The sequence below is a fragment of the Capra hircus genome, chromosome 3, assembly GCF_001704415.2.
Source record: "Capra hircus breed San Clemente chromosome 3, ASM170441v1, whole genome shotgun sequence".
NCBI classification, from domain to species: Eukaryota; Metazoa; Chordata; class Mammalia; order Artiodactyla; family Bovidae; genus Capra; species Capra hircus.
Genome location: NC_030810.1, coordinates 45,784,315 through 45,808,104, shown reverse-complemented (window position 1 = coordinate 45,808,104; position 23,790 = coordinate 45,784,315). Strand labels below are relative to the sequence as shown.

At 37.2% G+C, this 23,790-nt stretch overlaps 1 protein-coding gene across 1 annotated transcript in view; it reads right to left on the bottom strand.

The window, feature by feature from the left end:
* The window catches only part of LRRC7 (leucine rich repeat containing 7), a 390,782-nt gene that overhangs the window by 62,965 nt on the left and 304,027 nt on the right, over positions 1-23,790 (bottom strand). Inside the window, exon 21 of the mRNA XM_018045424.1 lies at positions 21,625-21,744. Within this exon, the coding sequence (XP_017900913.1) occupies positions 21,625-21,744 (120 nt within the window). The remainder of the gene's footprint in view (positions 1-21,624; positions 21,745-23,790) is intronic.

Here is a 23,790-nt window from a genome sequence, read left to right as displayed (position 1 = left end):
ATACAGGGTAAACACAAAGAAATCAACGCATAGTCACATTATAATTAAACTTCTGAAAAGTAAAGAGAAAGAAAAACATCTCAAAAGCAGCTTGAGAAACATGACATTCTTACCTATAGAGGAAAAACAATTTGAATTACACTGGATATCTCATCAAAGACGTGGAGGACAGAAGAAGGTGCCACAATATTTTTCAAGTGCTGAAGAAAAAGAACTGTCAACTCAACATCCTATACTCCTGAAAAATATTCTTCAGCAATCAAAGAAAAACTGAAATATTCTCAGATGAGGAAAATGAGGAGAATTTGTCACCACTAATTTATCCTAAAATAATGGTTAAAGGAATTTTCTAAACAAAAAAATGATAAAAGAAGAAACCTGGAACTAATATTAAGAAAGGAAAAAGAACATGACAAGCAAATATATGGGTGAATAAAATGAGCTTTCTTTCTCTTCTTGAATTTTCAAAATTATGTTTGAGGATGAAGTAAAATTATAGTGCTATCTGAGGCGATACTAAATGTATGTAGAGGAAATATTTAAGACAATTATAAGTAGAGGAGGGTGAAGGGACATAAAAGAAGGCAAGGTTTCTTACCTACTTACTTGAGCTGCTAAGTGATGATGCTAATGGACTCTTGTAAGTTATGTTTACATAATGCCATACCAAGAACAATCACTAAAAGAGCTACACAAAAAGGTATACTAAAAACACTGTAGATAAATCAAAATTAAATTCTAAAAAACATTCAAAAACTCAGAAAAAGCAGGAAAAAGGAAACAAAGAAGCACTAAAAGAGAACAAACAGAAAACAAAAACTTAAATTAAAACTTAAACCTTAATGTGTCAAATTAAACATTGATTAAATATGCAAATTAAGACAGATCTTGGAAGGGTAGATTAAAAAACATTGCTTAATTATATGCAGACTATAAGAAATAACTTCAAATATAATGACATAGGCAGGTAGATATTAAAAGGGTTGAAAGTAAATGTCATGCAAATATGAATTAATGGAAATGAGATTTGGCTACATTAATACCAGATAAGGTATTTTTCAGAACAAAGACAATACACTAGAAAAAGAGAGGAATCTTATGTGATGAAAGAAGAGTCAATTGACCAAGAAAACAAGCAATCCTAAATGTATACACAACAGAAAAAGAGGTGCAAAGGTGTAAAACAAAACTGATGAATGAAGAAAATAGACATTCATTATTGCTGGGAGAAATATCAATAACCTCAGATATGCAGACGACACCACCCTTACGGCAGAAAGTGAAGAAAAACTAAAGAGCCTCCTGATGAAAGTGAAAGAGGAGAGTGAAAAAGTTGGCTTAAAGCTCAGCATTCAGAAAACAAAGATCATGGCATCCGGTCCCATCACTTCATGGCAAATAGATGGAGAAACAGTGCAAACAGTGGCAAACTTTATTTTTTTGGGCTCCGAAATCACTGCAGGTGGTGATTGTAGCCATGAAATTAAAAGATGCTTACTCCTTGGAAGAAAAGTTATGACCAACCTAGACAGCATATTAAAAAGCAGAGACATTACTTTGTCAACAAAGGTCCGTCTAGTCAAGGCTATGGTTTTTCCAGTAATGTATGGATGTGAGAGTCGGACCATAAAGAAAGCTGAGTGCCAAAGTGCCAGGAGCCAGCGTGAGGAATTCCACCCGTGACAAGGTCATGCAGCAGAGCTCTGATGGCAAGGCTAATCAGACCTCAGGTTTTCCCCCTGGAATTTCCTGAGCATCCACCCCCCCAAAAATAAGAATCTGCCTGCATTTCCACTCTTCTGACATTCTCTGGAAAGTCAATTCAGGGCTTTAGTCTTCTGCATTTGAAAGAGTGTTTCAATCCAAAAACCCCTCTGATGGCTTTCTAGCCTGCCTGCAGTACTCGTACAGCTGCGCATGTGATTGTTTGAGGCCTCCTGACCACAGGAGGCACAGGAAGCTTAAAAAATCCTAGGAATGTAGGGGCTTCTGAGGAGTCAAAATCATTAGAATAGGACTGATTAAAAGTTTCATCTGTTGAGCCAATACTTGCTGTCAAATTTTCATATCCTTTATTTTTAGATATAGTTGGTATATAGAAAAACAAGTAGTAGACCTGGTATTAGCAACATTAGATCTTTGAGTTAAGTACCTTATTTGTTATAACCCACTGCACCTTTGTTCTATAGAGATGTAACTTTAATGCTTTAAGGAGATGCAGATTAAAGAAAAACACTTCAGGGGAAACGAAATTAACATTCATTAAGGAAGAGAGCCAAAAGGTGTTAACAAGCCTCTTGGCCAGAAGATAATGTAAATCACCTGAGACCTTTTGTATACAAAAAGATATACAGAAAGAGTCTTCTGCGAAAGCTACATAATTTTGTATTACCCATTGATCTCTATGTATAATCAAAAGTATAAAAGGCCTTGAAGGACAATAGAAGGAGAGCCAGTCGCTGGACTGGTTCCCCCCTGTCTCCTCTTTACTCTAATTTCAGGCTGATCCCTTGGAACGTGGAGGCTCACTGTGTCTACTTACTTGTCCCGGCTTCTAAGATCCTTAAGAGAGAGAGCCCAAGGCGGGGCACTCTCCGATATTCAAACGGGTGCCGGCGGCCTAACGTAGATGGTGCAAGCTCCTTGTCTGGAACTTTATTGGTTTTCCACGTAACCCAAGTTAATCAGCCTCTTCTCTCCACTTAATTTTCTTACTACACTATTTCTTCCTAATCTAATCTTATATTAATAAATAAATAAGTCCTCGCCAACGCCGTCCCCGCTTCGAATTCCCTGGATCCACCGGGGCTGGACCCCGGCACCAAAGAATTGATGCTTTTGAACTGTGGTGTTGGAGAAGACTCTTGAGAGTCCCTTGGATTGCAAGGAGATCCAACCAGTCCATCCTAAAGGAGATCAGTCCTGGTTGTTCATTGGAAAGATCGATGTTGAAGCTGAAACTCCAATACTTTGGCTACCTGATGCGAAGAGCTGACTCATTGGAAAAGACCCTGATGCTGGGAAAGATTGAGGGCAAGAAGAGAAGAGGACAACAGAAGATGAGATGGTTGGATGGCATCACCGACCCAATGGACATGAGTTTGGGTAAACTCTGGGAGTTGGTGATGGACAGGGAGGCCTGGCGTGCTATGGTTCATGGGGTCACAAAGATTTGGACATGACTGAGCGACTGAACTTAAGTCATTTTTACAGTTGGTGATTTCAACATACTTCTCTCAACAACTGATAGAAGAACTGGACTGAAAATTATGAAGAAAAAGAAAAATTCAACAATACATCAACTAAGCAGATCTAATTATCACTTATAGGACATGCTACCTATTAGGAGCACAATACACATTCTTTTCAAGTTCCCACAGTATATTCACTGAGATAGACTAGATCTGATTTGGAAAACAAATTGCAACAAATTTAAAAGAGCTGAAATTACACAAAATGTTTTCTCCAATCACAATAAATCAAACTAGGAGTGAATGATAGAAAGATAAAAAGAAAATACTTAAACACTTGGGAGCTAAAAACGTAGTTCTAAATAACTCATGGATCAAAGAAGAAGTCTCAGGGGAAATAAAATATTGAACTGAATGTAAATGAAAATTCGTGAAACAAAGCTAAAGTGTATATACTAGAAAAGAAAACACCTTAAGTCAATAATTGAGATACTACCTCAATAGCTTAGAAAAATAGGAGTCTAATTAACCAAAGCAAGCAGAAGGAAATATTAAAAGTATAGAAATTAATGGAACTTAAAATTAACTACAAAATAAAATAGCTGTTTTTTAAAAGATCAATAAAATCGACATACATCTAGCAAGACTGAAGAAGAAAAAAGACAAATTACCAAAATCAAGAATGAAGAGGATATCATGACAGACTGCAGATATCATGAGGATAATATGGTAACACTACAAATAACTCTACAAACAATTTGACAACTCATATGAAATGGGCCACTTCCTTTTTTTTTTTTAACGTCTACACTTAAAAAATTTTTTTAATTGGAGGCTAATTACTTTACAATATTGTGGTGGTTTTTGCCATATGTTCACATGAGTCAGCCATAGGTGTATATGTGTTCCCCATCCTCAACTTCCCTTCCACTTCCCTCCCAATCCCATCCCTCAGGGTCATCCCACTTTCTTAAAAACACAAACTACCATAACTCACACAATATGGATTAGATAATTTGAATATCTCTGAAACAATCAAGGTTGCTACTGCTACTACTGCTGCTAAATCGCTTCAGTGGTGTCTGACTCTATGTGACCCCATAGATGGCAGCACACCAGGCTCCCCTGTCCCTGGGATTCTCCAGGCAAGAACACTGGAGTGGGTTGCCATTTCCTTCTCCAATGCATGAAAGTGAAAAGTGAAAGTGAAATTGCTCAGTTGTGTCCGACTCTTCCATTTGTGGGATTTTCCAGGCAAGAATACTGGAAAGCACTCTTAGCATCAGTAATTTAAATATATCTAGGAAAAAAATCTCTAGGCTTAGATCATTATACTGGATAATGTTATGTGATGAATCTTATTTATTCTATCAAATGTTTAATAAGAGTTAACAGTAATTCTATACATTATTTTCCAGATAATAGAATAGGAGGAAAAGCGTCCCATTTTATGAACAAAACCACAAAAGGACAGTACAAGCAAACAAAAAGCAGAAAGAAAAAAGAAAGGAAGAAAGAAAAAGAAAACTATAGACCAATATCCTTTAGAATACAGATGCAAAAAATCCGTAACAAAACAATGACAAAATAGAATTCAGCAATATATAGAAAGAATTAAACATCATGACGAAGTGGGGTTTATTTGAATAATAAAAAGCTCGCTCAATATTTGAAAATCAACCAATGCACCATATTAATATCCACAGAAGAAAAATCATGTGATCATATCAAAGGAAGCAGAATAAGGTTATTGTGAAGATGAGTGTATTTATGTCAAGCACCTTAGTACCATGCCTAATATATACTGTAGATACTATTTCATGATTATGATAACCAAACTATCTTCTTATTTTATTTGTGTACAGCTAGGGGTAATTTCGATGTCAAATATATATGTTCTCCCATTTGGGTGTTAGAGGACAAACTTGTATAAAGTCATGGAAGGGAGCCCTGAAAGTTGAAAGAAAGGTGGCGGGAGGTTGTTTCTCTTGCCCTCGGGACATGGTAACAGTGCATTCTGCTGACACAATGCAATATTACGTGGAGGATTAAAATTTGCTGATCTTAAATTTTTAGAGTCGAATACTGGTGGTATACTCCAGTACTTCAAATGACAGATAAAAAGGTGAGATGATAGGGCCTTTTCTTTCAGTTCATAAGCCTTAGGATGGCAGCTGACTGATATGGGCAGGCAGTCATTTGTGGCTTATTGAATCTCTATAAGCATATTCTTCTGTGATTAAAGGTCAACTTACAAAACACAGCTCTGTAATTGGAAATTATTAATCACAATGAAAAAAAAAGAGGATCCATAATAGTAAAAGTGATGAAATTAGAGCTAAGCCAACACTTTCCACCTAGAATTTGTTCTATGATGATGTTGAATTTTACATGTTCGAAATAAATAAATGAACAGAAGCATGTTAACAATAACAATAAAATCTTATTTCACCCTTAAGATTTCTAGGAACCTATAGGTGGTGGACCTGACAGAATGGACCTAAGAGAAGCAGAAGATATTAAGAAGAGGTGGCAAGAATACACAGAAGAACTATACAAAAAGGTCTTCATGACCCAGATAATGATAATGGTGTGATCACTCACCTAGAGCCAGACATCTTGGAATGTGAAGTCAAGTGGGCCTTAGGAAGCATCACTATGGACAAAGCTACTGGAGGTGATGGAATTCCAGTTGAGCTATTTCAAATCCTGAAAGATGATGCTGTGAAAGTGCTGCACTCAATAGGCCAGCAAATTTGGAAAACTCAGCAGTGGCCACAGGACTCGAAAAGGTCAGTTTTCATTCCAATCCCAAAGAAAAGCAATGCCAAAGAATGTTCAAACTACTGCACAATTGCACTCATCTCACATGCTAGTAAAGTAATGCTCAAAATTCTCCAAGCCAGGCTTAAGCAATATGTGAACTATGAACTTCCAGATGTTCAAGCTGGTTTTAGAAAAGGCAGAGGAACCAGAGATCAAATTGCCAACATCTGCTGGTTCATCGAAAAAGCAAGAGAGTTCCAGAAAAACATCTACTTCTGCTTTATTGACTATGCCAAAGCCTTTGACTGTGGATCACAATAAACTGTGGAAAATTCTGAAAGAGATGGGAATACCAGACCACCTGACCTGCCTCTTAAGAAACCTGTATGCAGGTCGGAAGCAACAGTTAGAACTTGACATGGAACAACAGACTGGTTCCAAATAGGAAAAGGAGTACGTCAAGGCTGTATATTGTCAGCCTTGTTTAACCTGCTTATTTAATTTATATGCAGAGTACTTCATGGGAAACACTGGGCTGGATAAAGCACAAGTTGGAATCAAGACTGCTGGGAGAAATATCAATAACCTCAGATATGCAGATGACACCACCCTTATGGCAGAAAGCAAAGAAGAACTAAAGAGCCTCTTGATGAAAGTGAAAGAGGAGAGTGAAAAAGTTGGCTTAAAGCTCAACATTCAGAAACTAAGATCATGACATCTGGTCCCATCACTTCACGGAAAATAGATGGAGAAACAGTGCAAACAATGGCAAACTTTATTTTTTGGGGCTCCAAAATCACTGCAGATGGTGACTGCTGCTGCTAAGTCACTTCAGTCGCATCCGACTCCGTGCGACCCCATAGACGGCAGACCACCAGGGTCCCCCGTCCCTGAGATTCTCCAGGCAAGAACACTGGAGTTGGTTGCCATTTCCTTCTCCAATGCATGAAAGTAAAAAGTGAAAGTGAAGTTGCTCAGTCATGTCTGACTGTTAGTGACCCCATGGACTGCAGCCTACCAGGCTCCTCTGTCCATGGGATTTTCCAGGCAAGAGTACTGGAGTGGGGTGCCATTGCCTTCTTCGGATGGTGACTGCAGCCATGAAATTAAAAGACGCTTACTCCTTGGAAAGAAAGTTATGACCAACCTAGACAGCATATAAAAAGCAGAGACATTACTTTGCTGTCAAAGGTCTGTCTAGTCAAGGTTATGGTTTTTTCCAGTAGTCATGTGTGGATGTGAGAGTTGGACCATAAAGAAAGCTGAGCGCTGAAGAATTGATGCTTTTGAACTGCTGTGTTGGAGAAGACTCTGAGAGTCCCTTGGACTGCAAGAAGATCCAACCAGTCCATCCTAAAGATCAGTCCTGGGTGTTCACTGAAGGACTGATGTTGAGGCTGAAACTCCAATACTTTGGCCACCTGATGTTAAGAGCCCACTCATTTGAAAAGACCCTGGTACTGGGAAAGACGGAAGGCAAGAGGAGAATACGAAGACAGAGGATGAGATGGTTGGATGGCATCGCCGACTCAATGGACATAAGTTTGAGTAAACTCGGGGAGTTGGTGATGGAGAGGGAGGCTTGGCGGGCTGTGGTCCAAGGGGTTGCAAAGAGTTGGACATGACTTAACGACTGAACTGAACTGATAGGTAGTGGAGTAATCAGATAAAAGTCAAATGACACAAAATGGAATCTTATCATTTTAATAGTCTCCATGTGGCAGCAATCCTTAATCATCTGCCAGTTATCATATTGTTTAGGTCTTCAAACTACATATTCAGTCACAGACATTTTCATTACAATGGGTCAAATTCACGTTTTTTTTTTTTGCTCTTAAATTTCTTCTGAAATGAAGATAGTATAAATATTATTGTTATCTCCATTTTCTGAAGTCAACTATTTGTTTGTTTTAAGGAACAAATGTTAAGAATTGATGAAATAAGTAGTTTAATCTGCCACGGTTTCTATTTGTTTAATCTGTGACAAAGTTTTTTTTTTTTTTTAATCTGTCATTTAAGAACCATTTGATAGACATTCTTTGGGCTCTCACTTTTATTAAGGAAATAATTTAGAATCAGTCTGGATGAGAAAAATCTCCAGATTTTATGACAGTGATGTCCCTTACTATTGGATACAGCTATATTTTTTGTACTGGCATTAGGAGATAACGTAATATGCTTTATAAGTTAAAGAATTAATGCTGTAATTAAGTAAGAAAGTCTAGTACAAAAACAACTGTGGAACTAACAATACTTTATTCATCTGTCACTGTTTCTGTAAGTTAGACAAGAAATTTTCCATTGACATTTCTACAACTTCCTATGGCATTATTTCTGAAAACAAATTTAATTGCATAATAGAAGTAGAATAGGTTTTAAATATACCAATGACTGAAATAATACTAAAGTCAACTGATTAAAATACGTCATCCTGACTGTTCAGATTAACAAAAGAAGTATTTGAAATGGATCATTAAATAGAGGATATTATTTCATTGATTTCCTCAAGCTTTTCTTCCCAATTCAGCTACTAAGTGTATGGAACTGCCTCTGAAGGATACCATTTTCATGAAAATTTTGACTTCCTACCAGCCATGTACCCTTGCTTTGGCAATTGATTCTCATTTAGCAAGGAAGTCTTTATATATCTTCAGCCTTTTCTCTCTCTCATAAATAATACTAATTATAGGGAGATTTTAATCTAACTGGATACATTCATTCTTATTCCTCTAGTATAGCAAAAGGCATGGCTGCATAGACTCACTAGAACAAGTAACATGATAATCAATTAATCACCTTGTTTTAAAAGGGTATATTCAGTTCATCTGAATAATTGTTCTGATCCTGGTAGCCTGAAAGAAGTTCAGTTTAAAATTCTCAAGGCTAAATTTGAGGCCTTAGTTTATAATTCCTATAATCACTCTTTGGATTATTTGATATATTTTAATTTATAGATTAAAATATGGCTTTTCATTATAGGGGACTGGAATGCAAAAGTAGGAAGTCAAGAAACACCTGGAGTAACAGGCAAATTTGGCCTTGGAGTATGGAATGAAGCAGGGCAACGGCTAATAGAGTTTTGCCAAGAGAACACACTGGTCATAGCAAACACCCGCTTCCAACAACACAAGAGAAGATCTACACATGGACATCACCAGATGGTCAACACTGAAATCAGACTGATTATATTCTTTGCAGCCAAAGATGGAGAAGCTCTATACAGTCTGCAAAACAAGACTGGGAGCTGATTGTGGCTCACATCATGAACTCCTTACTGCCAAATTCAGACTTAAATTGAAGAAAGCAGGGAAAACCACGAGACCATTCAGATATGACCTAATGACATAAATCCCTTATGATTATACAGTGGAAGTGAGAAATAGATTTAAGGGACTAGATTAATAGATAGAGTGCCTGATGAACTACGGACTGAGGTTCGTGACATTGTACAGGAGACAGGGATCAAGACCAACCCCATGGAAAGGAAATGCAAAAAAGCAATATGGATGTCTGGGGAGGCCTCACAAATAGCTGTGAAAAGAAGAGAAGTGAAAAGCAAAGGAGGAAAAGAAAGATATAAGCATCTGAATGCAGAATTCCAAAGAATAGCAAGACGAGATAAGAAAGCCTTCTTCAACGGTCAATGCAAAGAAATAGAGGAAGAAAACAGAATGGGAAAGACTAGAGATCTCTTCAAGAACATTAGAGATACCAAGGGAACATTTCATGCAAAGATGGGCTCAATCAAGGACAGAAATGGTATGGACCTAACAGAAGCAGAAGATATTAAGAATAGATGGCAAGAATACACAGAAGAACTGTACAAAAAAGATCTTCATGACCCAGATAATCACAATGGTGTGATTACACATCTAGAGTCAGACATCCTGGAATGTGAAGTCAAGTGGGCCTTAGAAAGCATCACTATGAACAAAGCTAGTGGAGGTGATGGAATTCCAGTTGAGCTATTTCAAATCCTGAAAGATGATGCTGTGAAAGTGCTGCACTCAATAGGCCAGCAAATTTGGAAAACTCAGCAGTGGCCACAGGACTCGAAAAGGTCAGTTTTCATTCCAATACCAAAGAAACGCAATGCCAAAGATTGCTCAAACTACCGCACAATTGCACTCATCTCACATGCTAGGGAAGTAATGCTCAAAATTCTCCAAGTCAGGCTTCAGCAATACGTGAACCATGAACTTCCAGATATTCAAGCTGATTTTAGAAAAGGCAGAGGAACCAGAGATCAAATTGCCAATATCCGCTGGATCATCAAAAAAGTGAGAGAGTTCCAGGAAAACATCTACTTCTGCTTTATTGACTATGCCAAAGCCTTTGACTGTGTGGATCACAATAAACTGTGGAAAATTCTGAAAAAGATGGGAATATCAGACCACCTGACCTGCCTCTTGAGAAACCTATAGGCAGATCAGGAAGCAACAGTTAGAACTGGACATGGAACAACAGACTGGTTCCAAATAGGAAAAGGAGTACGTCAAGGCTGTATATTGTCACCCTGCTTATTTAACTTATATGCAGAGTACATCATGAGAAACGCTGGTCTGGAAGAAGCACAAGTTGGTATCAAGATTGCTGGGAGAAATATCAGTAACCTCAGATATGCAGATGACACCACCCTTATGGCAGAAAGTGAAGAGGAACTAAAAAAGCCTCTTGATGAAAGTGAAAGAGGAGAGTGAAAAAGTTGGCTTAAAGCAAAGCATTCAGAAAACTAAGATCATGGCATCTGGTCCCATCGCTTCATGGGAAATAGACGGGGAAACAGTGGAAACAGTGTTAGACTTTATTTGGGGGGGTCTCCCAAATCACTGCAGATGGTGATTGCAGCCATGAAATTAAAAGACGCTGATTCCTTGGAAGGAAAGTTATGACCAACCTAGATAGTATATTCAAAAGCAGAGACATTACTTTGCCAACTAAGGTCCGTCTAGTCAAGGCTATGGTTTTTCCAATAGTCATGTATGGATGTGAGAGTTGGACTGTGAAGAAGGCTGAGCACCGAAGAATTGATGCTTTTGAACTGTGATGTTGGAGAAGACTCTTGAGAGTCCCTTGGACAGCAAGGAAATCCAACAAGTCCATTCTGAAGGAGATCAGCCCTGGGATTTCTTTGGAAGCAATGATGCTAAAGCTGAAACTCCAGTACTTTGGCCACCTCATACAAAGAGTTGACTCATTGGAAAAGGCTTTGATGCTGGGAGGGATTGGGGGCAGGAGAAAAAGGGGACGACAGAGGATGAGATGGCTCGATGGCATCACCAACTCAATGGACGTGAGTTTGGCTGAACTGTGGGAGTTGGTGATGGACAGCGAGGCCTGGTGTGCTGCAATTCATGGGGTTGCAAAGAGTCGGACACGACTGAGCTACTGAACTGAACTGAATTTGTAGAACTTTAAACGGTGCATTTTTATCCTATTCGAGAACAATAATACATTTATTCCATAAAGACCATGCTGGACAGAAGCATGTATTTGTTAGGGAGGGGAAATTAGTGGATATTTCTTAATAGTTACTAAATATAAGCCTGAAGAATTTCAATGAGCTCTCAATAGGTGTTTGATGTATGCTCGGTCACTCAGGCATGTCCAACTCTCTGCGACCCCATGGACTATGGCCCACCAGGCTCCTCTTTCCATGGAGGAAGAGGCAAGAATACTGGGGTGGGTTGTCATTTTTCTCCTCCAGAGGGTCATTCTGACCCAGCGATCAAATCTGCCTTTTCTGCATTTCCACGGAGCCGTCTGGTGTTTGATGGATGCCTAAAAATATCATCAATAGTTGATCCTTATCCATAAAAGTCACATAGAATATAATTTTCACCTGTTTACTTCTATTCTTAACCCTTCCTAATCTGTGGTAATTATGACAGCCCTTCAGGCAACTGATGTGTTTGGAACTGTTGCTTAAAACACTTTTAACTGATATTTGAAATTAACGTGTGAATACATACTATTCACACAGATATTCAGTTCTAGATTATTTCTGAAATCCCAAACTCCAAGAAAAGTAGAGTTGTGTCATTTAGATCTAGAGAGCCATATTCAAAGTTTTGTTAGGAATAGAGGTTCTTTTTCATTTGGACACATTTGGTATCTTCCCATGGTTCCACTTCCCTTTTAAAACTTAAGCTCCTGGGAAAAAGTGGCTTTTGGTCAAGAGAAAAAATGAATATATCTGTGTAAGAAATAACTCTCTGGGGATAACGGATAGGTCTAAAATTTTTTGTTTATTTGCTTTTAATAATTAAAGAAATCTATAATTGTATGACTTCATCAATCTACCCTTTCACTGACTCTCTTCTCATTTTGGTGGCAGAGCTTACTGACAGCAAATGTATTCAACTGCTATTTTTTCTAGAAGTCCAGAAGCCTCAGTAGAGGTGACACCAACATGAGTAGGAGTGATGAGAAGAGGATGGTTGAAGGAAGCAAGGAGAATCTCAACCTACCAACTGACTCAAAAAGATCTCCTTCCCGACTGTTTATAAAAATGTTTGGGGCTCAAAATGACTCTATGCAGGATACAGCATGCTTGGGGCTGGTGCATGGGGATGACCCAGAGAGATGTTATGGGGAAGGAGGTGGGAGGGGGGTTCATGTTTGGGAACGCATGTAAGAATTAAAGATTTTAAAATTAAAAAATAAAAATAAAAAATAAAATCACACACACACACACACAAAGAATTCCAATCTGTTGTTGAGTTTCTGTGATGACCAAGTCTACCAGATGACCGAGTGTACCAGAAGAAAAACGTATTTCAACCAGTGCAAAATTTGCTATCAGAGGAGAAAAATGAGGCTTGGGAAAGAATCAGAAAAGAGGAAGCCAGAATTGTGCTTGGCATTACTCACAATAATAGAGATTGTTTTCATTTGCTTGTGGACTGATGAAGTCAAGACATTACTCCTGGGTATTCTTCACAGTTAATTATGTATATTGCTTTAGGAGGGAAAAAGTACAAATCCTCAGGCAAAACTTACACTACTTGACATATTTCTTTCTGTACAAAAGAAGAGTTTAGCTATCGCACTGACATTCACTAAAGTTTCAGAATGTTTTAAATTTCAATTTTACTTTACACTAGAACTAGATATTCTTGACTCTTATGCTTGTGATGGAAATAGGAAGCATTTCTATTTCCCTGTCTCTTATCTCTCATATGTAAGGTTTACTCAGTTGATTTTCCTATCTGCTTCATCCACATCTGTCTCGCTCTCTTATAGCCTCAAAATTTATTCTGCTTACTGCCATCCCTATGTTTTCCAATATTTAAATCTTCATTTCTCTTTCTTATCTACTCCAGACTTTCTCTATTTCTATGTAAGTGAGCTACATCCACCCTCCATCCCTACTCCACTTCCTGCCCCCTGCCTTAATCATTATAAAGGATTCTGACAGCAACACTGGCCACTCTCAGTTAAACTGCAAAAGCCAAGAACTGTAGTTGCATTTATTTCAGTTCTATATTTATATAGACTACTGATAGCAATATTTGCTTTTAAAGGCAAAAGTTTTGGAGAAAATTACTTTTCAATGACTATAACTTTGAAGATTTTATATTTTAGATGAGATTTTGTGTGTGTGTGTGTGTTTCACTCAGTCATGTCCAACTCTTTGCGACCCCATGGATGATAGCCTGCCAGGCTCCTCTGTCCATGGAATTTTCCAGGCAAGGATACCAGTGGGTTGCCATTTCCTTCTTCAGGGGATCTTCCCAACCCAGGGATTGAACCCAGGTCTCCTGCATTGCAGGAGACAGATGCTTTACCATCTGATCTACTAGGAAAGCCCCAAGATTTTTTATAGCACAGCAATAAAATGATTTTATTTAAATTACTAAATGTATGGGTGAAGCTGATTTTCTTTTAAACATCTACTTCTCATTTAAAAAATGACATAAATCTATTCTTACCCTGTGAAAAATTCTACAACAGACAGATTTTCATTACCAAGTGAAAAATCAATCCCAGTGGTAATTTGATTTGGTTGTTTTAAACACAGACAATGGTGCGGCTGCATGGTATTCAGCAGCAAAACAATTTAAGATTTTCAAAATATATTTTAGACATTTGCTAAATAAGTATATAAAGAAACATACATTATACTAAATAAAATGCATTATACTAAGAAATGTGACAAATGGCACGATTATAATAAGTAGTGATTATTAATGAATTAAACAAATTTTAATATTAGTACTTTATACAGTCTGAAAAGCAAAAATTCTGATTTGGGGGTTTGTGAAAGAAAGGATTAAAAGAACACAAAAATGACCAAACCTCACATAAGTGAAAGTGAAAGTGGCTCAGTTGCGTCCAACTCTTTGCAACTCGTGGACTATACAGTCCATGGAATTCTTCAGGCCAGAATACTGGAGTGGATAGCCTTTCCCCTTTCCAGGGTATCTTCCCAACCCAGGGGTCAAACCCAGGTCTCTCACACTGCAGGCTGATTCTTTACCAGCTGAGCCACAAGGGAAGCCTAAAATCCACATAATTTCTTTCAAATTTCTTTTAGTTTCTTCTAGTGAGTTTTTGGGTATGCCTCAGAGATGATGAACATCTGGAAATCTTGAAGCTCTGAATGGTTGAGCAGGCATTGTAGATGTGGAAAAACCATGGGCAAGCTCAACAGAAGTCATCTGTAAGCCAAGACTTAATTAGCTGCATTTTAATACCTTTTTCTTCAATTATATTCATCTTGGTATTGACCTTGAAACCCATTTTTATTATTCTAACTGCCAAGTCATTATGCACTTAGAACAAAAGACACTTGAAAGAGGGCAGAGTCACTAATGTTGCAAGAGATTTGAATGTCTAGTCTTTACATACTGTAAACTTTCAGATTTAATATCACTGAAATTTTAAAGTTTCTTGGGTTGCTCTTACAAGAAGGGAAATAATTTAAGTTTCATTTGTTTTAAAGAATGCTTCTGCAAAGCAGGAGACCTGAGTTCAATCCCTGGGTCAGGAAGATCCACTAGAGTAGGAAATGGCAACCCACTCTCGTGTTCTTGCTGGGAAAACCTCTGGACAGAGGAGCCTGTTGAGCTACAGTCCATCGGGTCACAAAGAGTCGGACAGGACTGAGCAGGCACGTGTGTGATCTTGGCAAGTAACTTAACCTAAACTCCAAGTCTCCAACTGAGAAAGTCTAAACTCAGTTTCTTCTTTCATTAAAGTGGACACAAATAATAGTGCTTACCTCATATGATTGCTGTAAGGATAAGATGAACAAATAAGTATTTAGCACAATGCCTGCCATGGTACCTCATAGTTCTTCCCAAGGTGACTGCAATATAATTCGATAGACTGAAGGTAAAAACAATGATGTGATACGAAGACTAAAATACAAATACTCCTTCTGAGAGAGCACTGTTGTTTTCAGTCACCACCAAAGTTTCAACTAATTCTCAAAGTGCTCAAAGTAGTACTCCCTGGAATTCGAGGAGTGGGGGTGGATTTACCTCACTGTGACATCTTCTAGCAGTGATTCACAGACTTTTTGAAATAATGGATATTAGAATTTAAGATTTTGGAGACTGACATAGCAAGAGAGAATTTAAACTACCACTAAAAAACAGGCTAACATTTAACACCTTCAACACGTTGCTATATAATATCCACTCCCAGATATATAGAATAAGATAGTAGATGCAGGAGCAAAATTCTTTCTGATAGATGAACACATTTTGTTTATTTTATATATCTAAATCTCTGGATCCACAACTTGGTGGGTACCCACAATTTGTTTTCCCATAATGCTTGGAGTACTGCTAGGCATAGCCATGCTTGCGTGCTAAGTTGCTTCAGTCATGTCCAACTCTTTACGACCCTATGAACTGTAGCACTCCAGGATCCTCTGTCCATGGGATTCTCCAGGCAGGAATACTGGAGTGGGTTGTCATGCCCTCCTCCATGGGATCTTGCTGACCCAGGGATCAAACCCGCGTCTCTTACAGCTCTTGCACTGCAGGTGGATTCTTTACTGCTAGCCACTGGGGAAGCTCTGCATAGCCATGAAAGTGAAAGTGAAGGCGCTCAGTCATGCCTGACTCTTTCCGACTCCATGGACAGTAGCTTGCACCAAGCTCCTCCGTCCATGGGATTTTCCAGGTAAGAGTACTGGAGTGGGTTGCCATTTCCTTCTCCAGGGAATCTTCCTGACCCAGGGATCGAACCCAGGTCTCCCGCATTGTAGACAGATGCTTTACCGTCTGAGCCACCAGGGAAGCCATAGGTATCACCAAAATTAGCTCAAAAGCTACAGTAGCTACAACCGAGAGTAAAAGGTTCAACCAAAGCCTTTCTAAAATGGATTCCCCACTGAATCTCTGCAGTATCACAGTAGTTTCTGATCACAGTAGTATCAAAGTATTAATGCTACATAGTAGGATTATCACAGTAGAAATATCACAGTAGTATCTTTTGACATAGAGCTAAGATTGAAAAAAATCTTCTACAGAGACTTGGCGAAACAGACTCAAATGGGTTACTGGCTAAGATTTCACCAATTAATATCCTTTGATTCCCATTCCATTGGTAGTTTAATTTCTGATTCTTCATTCTCATCCTATTCAGGCTTCCCTGAACAGTAAAGACTCTGATGGCAATGCAGGAGACCTGGGTTCAATTCCCCAGGTTGGAAAGATTCCCTAGAGAAGAGGATGGCTAGTCACTCCAATATTCTTGCCTGAAGAATTCCCTGGACACAGGAGTCTGGTGGGCTGTATAGTCTATGGGGTCGCAAAGAGTTGGCCATGACTGAGCTACTAACACTTTCACACTTTCATCCTATCCAGCCTAATGCCTACTCGTTTTAGGACAACTGTAAAACTAACACTGAAATAAAAACATTAATTGTAGAGTAAAATATAACCTCAAATAATAATAGTACCATTTTCACACCTATTTCAGTCAATCTGGAAGCCCAGGCTAATAATCCTATTATCATTTTCATTTCTTTAGGTTGATTCTCACTAGAATCTTAACTTGATATCTTCAATTAATATATAATAAAAAACTAAAACTGAACATTTAAAGGAATCATTATTCTTTTCACTCTGTGAGGTAATAGCAAACATACCAATTTTAGGTTCTGAAATTTCAGATTGTAGGCAAAAGTGCTATATAATATAGGGTATTCAGGAAATGCTTATGATAGTAGGAAGAAGATATAAATGAGTTTACACATGAAAGATACAGAAAATTTAAAGACATATTACATTATTTTACAAAATGATTAATAAAGTTTTTGGATAGATTAAACAATTATTTAGCTATTAATAAGGGGGACTAGCTCACAAATGTTTAATCACTACATAATTGCGTGGGATTCTCAAAGCAAGGAGAGAAACAAGCAAATGATCATCATGAGTTGTACTGCTAATATGATTAAACATAATATCATGGATTTTGAAAATAGATTTCATATAAAATGGATGCATGTATGGATAATGTAAATACCTATTCATTCAATTTACACTAATAAATGAATAAAACTTTTCCTTTTATGGGAAAATTATTGAAGCCTTTTGCAACCAAGTAAGTGATATGGTTCTCTTCTTTGGTCAGGTTATTTAAGGATCCCTTGGCTTTGATAGGTATTTCTTCAATTTCTCCTCTTTCTTCATAAAGAAGTAAATTTTCCTACTTTTCTGAGATCTTTCAACTTCCTCTTCACCAATCATTACTCAACAGCCTTTAAGGTGTTTGCCATCTTAAATATCACTTCTGTCTTCCTCATACCCTCTTCCAGAGTCTACCATAATTCTCTCTTTCTAAAAGGAAACTACTTTTTGAGTTTTCTGTCTCTATTTCTTAACATTGGTTAGTATGGATTCAGCCCCATTGATTAAATAAATTACTTTTGCCAAGTCAACCTTAATAACCTTTTTGTTGCTAAAGTCAAAAAGTCTTTAGTCATACCTTGCCCGATTTTTTTGTCACCATGTGATACTGTTGACCCTTCCTTAACATTTTTTTTTTTAGTTCCAAGGTGACATCACTTTTCTTTGTTTTTTCCTTTTACAGCTTTTTGCTTGTCATTGGAGTAGAAAGCCCCATCTATTCTACTCCAAATGACCAGTCAAAGCCAATCATATAGTTTTATTCATCTTGCTATGGGTGAGAAATCCTTAGCTATTTTGGATCAGTGAGATGGAAAAAGAGGCTTGTTGGGGGATTTAGGGAAGAAAGGCTTTGCTTGTAAGAGACAGCTACTGGAAACTTGGTTCTCTCTCCTTATAAACTGAAAGAGGACGCTTGTTATCTTCAACTGTCATAGGCAGTCATCTGATAATTATGAGAGGAACCAATTTTAGGATAGAGCCAACAATATGAATGGAAGAGTGGAGAGGGGAAAAACCCCAAGTATTTAAAATTATCTTTGTTGTTCAGTTGTCAAGTCCAACTGTTAGCGACCCCAAAGACTGCAGCATGCCAAGTTCCTCTGTCCTTTACTATCTCCTAGAGTTCGCTCAAGTTCATGTCCATTGAATTGGTGATGCCTAATGATCTCATCCTCTGCTGCCCTCTTTTCCTTTTGCCTTTAATCTTTTCCGGAATCAGGGTCTTTTCCAATTATCTAACTGAAGATTAATCTGAGGCTCAGCCTAGATTTTGTCTACTTATGTTAGCTAAGTATTTCTTTAATGTTCAAGAGTAAAATTTTCTATAGCTTGTGGTAGAAAAAACTTTATTGATAAAATATTTAGCCATTTCTTCTCTGTAATTCTAAGAATATGTCATATGCTGGTGTTCCGTGGAGCTCTGTGTCTTCTGTCTTATTCGTGACTCAGTTATGACTTATGTTTTAATGATTGCTAAATTTGTATCAACTAAGATTTCTCTCCTGAACTCCTGAAAAACATATCTAAATATCCACTAAAAATTTCCACTCATTTTCTAGAAGATACCTCAAATCATCATTTTAACTTTTTTTTTGTTGTTGCACAGCATAGTATGTGGACTCTTAGTTCCCTGAGCAGGGATTGAACTCCTGCCTCCTGCTTTGGAAGCATGATGTCTTAAGCACTGACCTTCCAGGGAAGTCTTAAATCAACATATTAAAACTTAAATTCCCTTCCTCTCTTCCACTTCCACTTGTCACTCGTTTTGCCACCCCACCTCAGTGAATGGCACATCATGACTCATACAAATTAGAAACCTGGTTATCAATCTTAGAACTATTATCTGTCTTTTATGCCCTATGTACAGTCAATCACAAGATCATGTTGGCTCTATCTTTTAAGAATATACCAAATCTTTGCATTTTCTCTCTACCACTCATTGGTCCATCCACTGTCCCTTGGATTACAAGAGATGCTTTGTAACTTGTTGCATGGCCTCAAATCTTTCTCCTTTCCAATTCTTTCTCAGAAAACCTGTCAAAGTGCTCTTCAGGTAAAATTTTAATGATGGCTCTCCCCTGTTTAAAACACTTCTTCCCATTTCTTTCAGGATAAAGCACTGGTTTATGCTTATACTCCTGGCCTTATTTTCACACCATCCTTTTCTCTTGGTGATACTGCTGCTGCTAAGTCGTTTCAGTCGCGTCTGACTCTGTGCAGCCCCATAGACGGCAACCCACCAGGCTCCCCCGGCCCTGGGATTCCCCAGGCAAGAACACTGGAGTGGGTTGCCATTTCCTTCTCCAGTGCATGAAAGTGAAAAGTGAAAGTGAAGTCGCTCAGTCATGTCCGACTCTTTGCGACCCCATGGACTGCAGCCTACCAGGCTCTTTCATCCATGGGATTTTCCAGGCAAGAGTACTGGAGTGGGGTGCCATTGCCTTCTCCAATCCTTCTCTCTTTACTTTCTTCAATATCTTTACTAAATAGGTGTCCTTTCCAGGTGCTCTCCCAGCCCTGTATTCCATCCTCACAGGACTGTATTTATCTGCAGTGCTGGATATTGCTCAATAGGCAGATTAATAACATGTATAGCACTTGAAAACCAGGATATTAACAATTTTGGGGTAAAATAATTTGACATTTAATGTATAATTTTTAAAAAAGCACTGAAGCACTCATCAAGGGAAAAAATCACTTAAGTTACAAAGAAAGTATGTGATTGTGTAGAGTATATGTTATGAAGCACAATTACAAAATGAACATTCATGAGCTTAAGAACTAAAGTGTAAGAACCACAATTCAGCTGAAGAAACAGAATACTAGTACTACTATCAGCTTCCTCCCTGATCATTCTATCCCTAGATCCTATCTCTTTAGAGACAACCATAATCCTAAATGTTTTGCTAACCATTCCCTTATAAAAAGTTTTCTCACTCATATACTTGTGCCTAAATAATATATTTTAGTTTCACTTGTTTTTGAGACTTATAAATATGAAATTCTTTTTAATTGATTCAGTTGCATTTGCTTTATTTTTTGCTCTTGATGTGTGCCATCACCTGAAACTTGTTCCTCACTCAAACTATGCTTCTAAAGTTTATACATGTTATCCTAATTATAGCTAACAAGTGTTCATTGCTGCAAAATATTCCTTTGTGTAAATAACAGAATTTACTTTCTCACAGTCCTTGTAATAGATTTATCCAGTTTTCTACCATTGTAAGCTTTACAAATATCTTGAATGACATACACAAGAGTTTTGCTAGGATATCTTAGGAGGGCAATTGTTGGAATGTTGGATATATTCATATTCAGCTTTTATAAGAAAATTTACTGTCAATGTGATTGTATTTTATACTCTTTCAAGAAGTATAAAGGAGCGCCCACTACTCTTATACTTGGAAACAGCTTACAGTTTCATATTTGTTAATTTTTGATAGTCTAGTAAGTTTAAAATAATACCTTTTTGCTTTTTCCTGATTGATAAAAAGTTCAGTTTTAATATTAATTTACTCTCCCAATTGCTTTTATTTTTACCATACTTTTGGTATTGTGTTATCCATTTTTTCATATTTTTTGTAGGAGTTTTAAAAAATATATTCTGGAATATTAGTCTCTTGTCCTACATATATGTTGCAGTTATCTTCTTGGTTAGAGCTTTCTTTTTACTCCTTTTATGGTGATTTAACATGAAGTATTATAATCACATACTTATCACTCAGCCTATCTCACCAGACTAACAGGTTCTAGAGGTAAGACACCACACTGTATCTTATTCATTTTTGTGCCCTAACATCTAGCGAGACCTCAACACAGTAGTGCTGCTTCATACATACAGTTGCTCATTAAGTGTTTAATGAATGAATGACAGGATGAGTGAGTTGCTATGATTTTACAGGTGATGAATCAATCTTTTAGTGGTCAAATTTCATTTAATACAAATTGGTTACACTATGCTGCTGAATCCGAGCTCAGAAAGTATATACTACACAATTTCCTGTACTTGTACTTCGAAGGTGGGTGTCAGGCATTAATAAGAGGTGATACATTTTCAGAGAGGTGGCAGGATGTTGTTTATAAAAATTCATTACCAGCTCTGAACATTTGGCAATATTCACTTTTCATTTTTTTCAACACACTTAAAACAGTTAGCCAAACTCCCTATTGTAGGATAGTATTTAGCCTAAATTTATCACAAAGTTAGAAATGATGTTAAGACACAAGATATGGATTACATATTACAATGGATATGCAAGGTTCATGGTTTGTGTCATTAATTTGAAATTGGTTACCTTTTTAGCAATGGTGTCCGGAGGTACATCCCGCCTCCCAAGAGGATAAGGATTCCATTGGCCACTAGGAGATACATCTTCTTGTCCATTGTCTAAAATGTTGCTTTGCTGGGACGGGGTCTATTGCAAAAATGGTATGGCATTCTTTAGTGATGTAATAGAAGTTTATCATAGTTTTCTGAAAAGAGTCCCTAATGATTATGGTAAAATTACTTTTTTTTTAATTGCAGAAAAACATATATCCTAAACTGGAGGTACTTTTATCCACTATTTACTTGATAAGAATTGTAAATTAATAGCTTTTTGGAAGCAATGAGAAATTCAATTAAAATAACCATCTTAGAGTTATTTACTTAATTTTAAAGAGAAGTTTAAATTTGCAGTACTGGAATAAAAATAATCAGAATAAAATTAACCAATTGTTACAAACCACATTTAAAAGTTGCTTAAGTTACTTCTTTAGTATGATCTTATCATTTAGAATATAAACTGAAACCATACAATACACAGTATGTAATTTCTAATATTCCAAACCATAATCTAAAACAAATTTTATAAAGCTGTACTAATTCTGGGAGAATGTGTCTTGCACTAATCTACAATGATGTTAACACTAGCATAGTGTGAGATTCATGTTACTATGACATTATCCATAGATCAGTTAGAGGAAAAACTAACACATCAAAAAGTATTGGGCTGTTAGAATTTCAGTTTAAATAAATCATAATTGTTTTGACTCCAAATTTATTTGTGTAGATCATTTATACATTAAAGATTAAACTCTTCATATATATTTTATTTTTGGCTGGTTTACTGCTTATTACTTTTTAACAAATAACAATACTCCTGTCTCTGTTATTATTACTACTAGATATTTTGGGAGGCATTTGTAATCTGATCTAAGTAACAGAAGGTAATCATAAACCAAGAGAAAGACAGCCTCCTATGGAGGGCTACAGTAGTGGGATATTTTTCCTGTCGAAGCAGATTAACTTTTTGTATAGACTTTTTTTCTCCTCTAGCTTATAGGATATACAAGTACTGCCTGATTTCCTGGGGAATTCTTATGTGGTGAGATATTATAGTCAGTTTTTCTTATGCCATTTACCCCACATATTTTGGAGGATCCCTGTGGATACAGAAAGTCTGGTTAGAGAGTGTATGTGCAGTTCTTTGTGTGAAGAATTGTCCTCCAGCCCTGGAATGAGAGAGCTGGGCCATTCTCTTCATAATATGGTGCAGATGCGCTGCTTGCCAGGCTTCATCCAGTTATACTGAGTGGTCCTAACTGTCCTCCTTTACAAAACAATTTTATAATGATCCTATCTGCATTTTCATTACATGCATTTTTAAAAAGCATTGCTTGGAACTGTTAAAAATAATATTTATTATGACAAAATTAATTAAAATTTAGGTGAAATTTTTCTGGGGTCTAGTGGATATAGCGAAAGTAAGGAAATCAGTTTTCTTCTCGTATTTTGACTGTGTGAATTCCTTTTTCACGAGTATCAGAAAGTATGAAAAAAAAAGAAAAAAGGTATTGAATTAAGGTTCCTGGGTTAGTTAGGAATGAATTCACCTGTGTTTGCTTGAAAATCAGATATAGGTTAACATATTTAAGAGGATTTCCCTGGTGGCTCAGACGTTAAAGAATCTCCCTACAATGTGGGAGACCCAGGTTTGACCCCTGGGTTGGGAAGATCCCCTCGAGAAGGAAATGACTACCCACTCCAGTGTTCTTGCTTGGAAAACCCCATGGATGGAGGAGCCTGGTAGGCTACAGTCCATGGGGTCACAGAGTTGGACACGACTGAGTGACTTCACTTTAACATATGTAACGTATATATTACTTGAAAATAACCAGACAGCTCCTCAATGACCATCTATCTGCCTGATTTCAAGCATTAATTTTTTAATCTTTATTTTTAGAGATTAGTGTTTGTACATGCCCATGCATAATTTTTCTAGCTAATATTATGACATACAATTTTTAAAATTAAGCAGTTAAAATACAATTATGCAGAGTGGGCACTACTGGACAGTTTTCTTTTTGAATTTTTAGTATGCATGTTGTTGCTGGTTTGATTTCTTTGCCAGTAAAGTGGGATTATAAATATGTTCAACTAGCTCAGTTTGTGGAACACAGAGTTTTTCAAAGTGGCCAGA